Source organism: Lolium perenne, chromosome 6 (assembly GCF_019359855.2).
Source record: "Lolium perenne isolate Kyuss_39 chromosome 6, Kyuss_2.0, whole genome shotgun sequence".
NCBI lineage: Eukaryota > Viridiplantae > Streptophyta > Magnoliopsida > Poales > Poaceae > Lolium > Lolium perenne.
Window position 1 is genome coordinate 240,433,602 of NC_067249.2, and position 4,975 is coordinate 240,438,576.

The following is a 4,975-nucleotide window of genomic DNA, read 5'->3' on the forward strand; positions in this document are numbered from 1 at the left end:
GAATCCCCTCTCCGGCAGGGTGCCGGAGGCGATCTCCTGGATCCCCCGAGATGGGATCGGCGGCGGCGGCGTCTCTGGAAGGTTTTCCGTATCGTGGCTCTCGGTACAGGGGGTTTCGCGACGGAGGCTATTTGTAGGCGGAAGGGCAGGTCAAGAGGCGGCACGAGGGCCCCACACCACAGGGCCGCGCGGCCAAGGGGGGCCGCGCCGCCCTAGGGTGTAGCCCCCTCGTGGCCCCTCTTCGTCTCCTCTTCGGACTTCTGGAAGCTTCGTGGCAAAATAGGACCCTGGGCGTTGATTTCGTCCAATTCCGAGAATATTTCGTTACTAGGATTTCTGAAACCAAAAACAGCAGAAAATAGCAACTGGCACTTCGGCATCTTGTTAATAGGTTAGTTCAGAAAATGCCACTACAAGAAACTCATCATGTAGAGACGTTAAATATGAGACGCATTTGCTTTCATCCTTAGGATAGGAGGGCAGCTCAACGTAGGGACGTTTCTTTAGACGATCCACATAACGTCTCAAAATTTCTATTTGTTGACTAGCAAAATAAATAAAATGGCTAACTCTTGAGTATGTAGAGACAAATCTTAGGACGTTTAGAATGCGTCGTATAACTAACCTTGCGAGAGTGCAGAAACTAATTTTGTGCTCATCAAAGATCACTACGGTGATCCCAAAAAAGATGAATAGTAGTAGATGTACAATAAGCGTGTGAAATACGATTGGACAGATAAAAAAGCCATAAATTTATTTTCACCTAGAAATAAAATAATTAGTAGTAAAACATTTTACGTTTTGGCGCTTTGTTAAATTTACCACTTAAGAAAACTATTCCCGCCTATTATTCGGTCTAAGGCTAACTTTTTTTTGTTTTAGCGCTTAAGATTCATAAAAAATCCGCCTATTTTTCGTTCTGGCGCTAATTTTGGTTGCTTTACCGCTTAAGAAAACACCCCCGCTTATATTTCGAAGGCAAAATTCCGTAATATATTTCCTCCTCGCCTGCATCTTTTTGTTAGACAAAGGGGAACCCTCGCCCATCTGATAAAACTGGAAGGGGAACCCTCGCCTGCATCTCTCTAGCCGCCGCCGCGAGGATACCCTGCTCAGCGGATCTATCCGCGGCCATGTGCCTCCGTCAAGGTGTGTGCCCCATCAAATCCATCTCATTTACATAGGGCTAGCCGGTGAAGGCGGCGGCGCCGCTGCCGTCACGGTCGACGGCGAAGCGGTAGGGGTTGCTGCGGCCTGCGTGTGATGCGGTGGGTGTATCCTTTTGCGATGGGTGTGGTACTGGGTGCAGGATTCCCGTGGATCTATCTCGTGTAGAACGGTCAGCAGCCTCCCGTTCGTAGTCAATCCGCTTACTGAGAAAAGCTCAATCTTTGTTCATTATCTGCTGCTCATGTATTCTTCTTCTTACGGTGATAGGAAAGTATGGCCTGTAATAAGCGGAAAACTTAGGGTCTAGTACTCTTTTCCATCACACGGCTGTAGATTCAGATGAATTTAGGTGCTAGTGTTTTCTGAATTTTTGTTTCTCATCACTTGCCTATATCCATGCGTCACCTCTGATCAGTTTAGATGCTAGTATTCTTTTCCAGGCCATGCGCTGCCTTGTTCTTTTCTAGACAAACCCAAGCATAATTGTTTGTTGAAAGTATAGTGTATACCAATCTGTTTAATGTATTGATCAGTTTTGGCACGTGACATGTAATGCATAACATAAACAAATTCAAGTGTTCTTATGTTTGCAGTTTCATAACCACAAACATGCTAATTCATTTGTTTTCGGCACATATGCAAATTCATCATTTCCACACGAGGAAGAGATTACTAAGGTATGTTCACGGCTTTTACTCGGTAAAGACACTGCGCCTATTTGTTTAGTGTGAACTGAACTAGGCTTCAACTGTAGGAAGCACACACAAAAAAATATGCTAAACAATATCAGAGTTGTGTACCTTGTGAGCAGGTTACAAAGCAGGTATATGCTACTGTGGATTTGCAGTTGGAATCAGTCTGGTTGTATTGTTTTCTACAAATAATATTATAGTATTGATTGGGTTTGTTCGTTCACAATTGCAACAACCACGTCCTGAAAATAATAGAAAAGAGATTTATGCCAATTAATCTTTAGGACGTCGGCGCATAACTGCTATGGTGCAAAATGAACTTCACTTTGCACATCAGACCATATCTAAGTTTGTATTTGGTATGTATAGCTCATATGGTCTTTTGATGCAGAAAGCAAATTATGAAAACTCCACTGAGGCCGATCAAGGTTGTGATGTATCATCGTTCCCATATAATCAACCTACTAATAAGGTACAGTATATGCAAACAAACTATCTAAACCAACATGGTTTTCTTGTGTCATACAGGTAATAGTGTCATTTCCTAAATGTTATATTTCTTAAAGTTACATGATAAATTTGAAGTCTATTTCTTTTTGGAAAACCCGAGAAAAAACAAAAATAAAGTTGTAACGATAGTATCTTTGATTATTTAAGATATAACATATGTGGTTGGAGGAAACATGCTTGGAGATGAATATTGTGATGTTCTTATTAACGGTCCTACACCAACTGTGGATGAAAAATTGCCGAGACCATATAAAGATATTGAAACTTTCAAAGATGCTTTGGGTCATGTTATCGCTTGTCCTAGGTTCTATGTAAGTATATTTTCATATGTACAAGCATTACATTCCCTTATTAGATCCTTGCTTAATTATTTATTTATAAACTTTGTGCATTGTAGATCAAAAAGAAGAAAATCGAGCTCAAACCAGACAAATGATGACCTGGTATGCTACATTCTTCTCATTTTTCTTAACAATGGAAGACTAAGAATTATGCAATGATTCGGTTTTAATAGTTGCATCCAGCTATGTTATGGCTAGGTACCCAATCGTTTGAGTAATTTTACAAAACTTGTTTTGTACATATATCAATTGTTTCGAATAGTCAAGTGGTTAGCATGTTGAGTACTTTGGTGTGGTTACTAAGGAACTTCCTCTTGGAAGCATGAACAAAACTGGTGTCAACGCAGATTCAACAAGCGGGGTTGAGAGTTGATAGCACCAGTTAAGTTCAGGAGTTGAGCATGGAGTTTGCTAACCTGGCAACACGTGTACATAGGACAAATATATCTTATGGTTATGAAGATATTGCCAATACACATAGGGTAGCATCAGTTTCTAGACATTTGATCGTCCTAGCAAAAGGATGCAAATTTTAGCTGAAAATAGCATATATGTTTCATGCAGGTTTAGTCTTAGATCATTTTTAGTTAATCAACTGAACTTGTCATCTGACCCTCTACTAGATTTTCCATGGAGTTTCTCACCTTGGTCGTGACTTGCTTTTCAGGTTATATGTGAAGCTATGTAGGGCAGAGATGGAGATGGGCAAAGCATTAGTTTCCGCCTCAAAAAATCTATGAAGTGATATTTTTGAGAGACAATTGTAATATAGGGTTTTATGATTTTCCCCGAACATGATATTTCCCAATGTATCTATGAATTATCAATATGGATATTCTATTCAGTTTCAAATTTCCTTTAGTATTATGAATGTATTTATTCCTGTCTTCTCTATATTTTCTGCGTTTGTTGGTTATAATGGCCATGCCTTGTACCGTGAACCTAAATACGAGGGAAAATCAGTTTTTACATGAATTTATGAATAAAAACAAAATCATGCTAGCATGTGTTAGTTTTGAGACGCTATATCCAAAATACAAGTAAAATAGTAAATATACATAATGTTTATAAGATGACAGTATGAATATGTATGTACTAACGTATAGTGTACACATTAATAAAACATCTCTAAAATATATTTGAGACGCAAACTTGGCGTGTTTATTAAAACGTCTCTATGTAGGTAAACATGCTTTTGAGTGTCACTATGATAGCGTCTTATGTACGTAGAGACGCTTATCAAGCGTCCTTCTATTACTTGAGACGGTGCATAAAGAGACGATTCTATGACGCTTTATGAAAACGGCTGTACAACCCTCTAGAGATGAAATTTCACGTCTCAACACTTCAAACTTAGCGTCTCTACATGCGTGTTGTGTTGTAGTGTGCACGAATATGACATAAAGTGTGCATAAAATATGTAGATAACATCAATAATATGGTATGGAACATAAGAAATTATCGATACGTCGGAGACGTATCAACTATTTCTTGAGATCACCCACTGTCGAAGACACTCAGAGGATCCTTGCAACAAATGAAGCTAGGGGTTTTCCAGGGATGCTTGGAAGCATTGACTGCATGCATTGGCAATGGAAGAACTGTCCGTTTGCGTGGCAGGGAATGTACAAGGGTCACAAAAAAGGCTGCACTGTGATACTTGAAGCAGTGGCTACCCATGATCTCTGGATTTGGCACTCTTTCTTTGGTATGCCTGGATCCAACAATGACATCAACGTCCTAAACTGCTCCCCGGTCTTTTCCAAGCTTATTGAGGGTCATGCTCCCCCGGTGGACTATGTGATCAATGGTCGGCACTACAACAAAGGATACTACCTTGCAGACGGTATCTATCCAAAGTGGGCAACATTTGTGAAGACTATCTCCAACCCTAGCACCCCCAAACTTTGCGAGTTTGTCAAGAAACAAGAAGCTTGCCGAAAAGACGTCGAACGTGCATTTGGTGTCCTCCAGCAGAGATTTGCTGTCGTCCGGTTCCCCGCTATGACTTGGTCCAAAGATCAGATGTGGGAGGTGATGAACTGTTGTGTGTGCCTACACAATATGATTATTGAAGATGAGCAAAAGCATCCGGTTCCTCTGGCTGAGCAAGAAACACCATATGAGAGAGAGGGTCCTCTTGCACAGCCTAATCACCAGGTGCCTCCATCATGGGCCGCCTTCTTTGCTATGCGCCAGGAGATTCGAGACTCTACAATGCATTAGCTGCTGCAAGATGATCTGGTGGAGCACATATGGAGG

At 40.9% G+C, this 4,975-nt stretch overlaps 1 protein-coding gene across 10 annotated transcripts; it reads left to right on the forward strand.

Moving 5' to 3' along the window:
- The first annotated feature begins 1,016 nt into the window (after nt 1-1,016).
- LOC127305702 (uncharacterized) lies at nt 1,017-3,604 on the forward strand. Of its 10 annotated transcripts, XR_011747800.1 has the most exons (7): nt 1,017-1,149; nt 1,764-1,847; nt 1,925-1,993; nt 2,254-2,334; nt 2,520-2,683; nt 2,770-2,815; nt 3,381-3,604. XR_011747800.1 is itself a non-coding variant. In XM_051336217.2 (6 exons), exons 2-6 carry the CDS (start codon nt 1,780-1,782, stop codon nt 3,399-3,401), a joined length of 285 nt encoding a protein of 94 aa, XP_051192177.1. In that variant the 5' UTR covers nt 1,017-1,149; nt 1,764-1,779; the 3' UTR covers nt 3,402-3,604. The 10 variants fall into 10 exon arrangements, 2 of the variants coding, with proteins under 2 accessions (XP_051192177.1, XP_051192176.1); XR_007854094.2 differs by lacking the exon at nt 1,925-1,993; XM_051336217.2 differs by lacking the exon at nt 2,520-2,683.
- Nucleotides 3,605-4,975: the final 1,371 nt, after the last annotated feature.

Bases quoted from the DNA above. Each gene is read 5' to 3' on its own strand.
- LOC127305702 (XM_051336216.2), top strand. From the start codon at position 1,723: ATGCATAACATAAACAAATTCAAGTGTTCTTATGTTTGCAGTTTCATA. The intron at 1,994-2,253 runs GTATATGCTACT...CTTTTGATGCAG, and splicing joins GTGAGCAGGTTACAAAGCAG to AAAGCAAATTATGAAAACTC. The intron at 2,335-2,769 runs GTACAGTATATG...TGTGCATTGTAG, and splicing joins ATAATCAACCTACTAATAAG to ATCAAAAAGAAGAAAATCGA.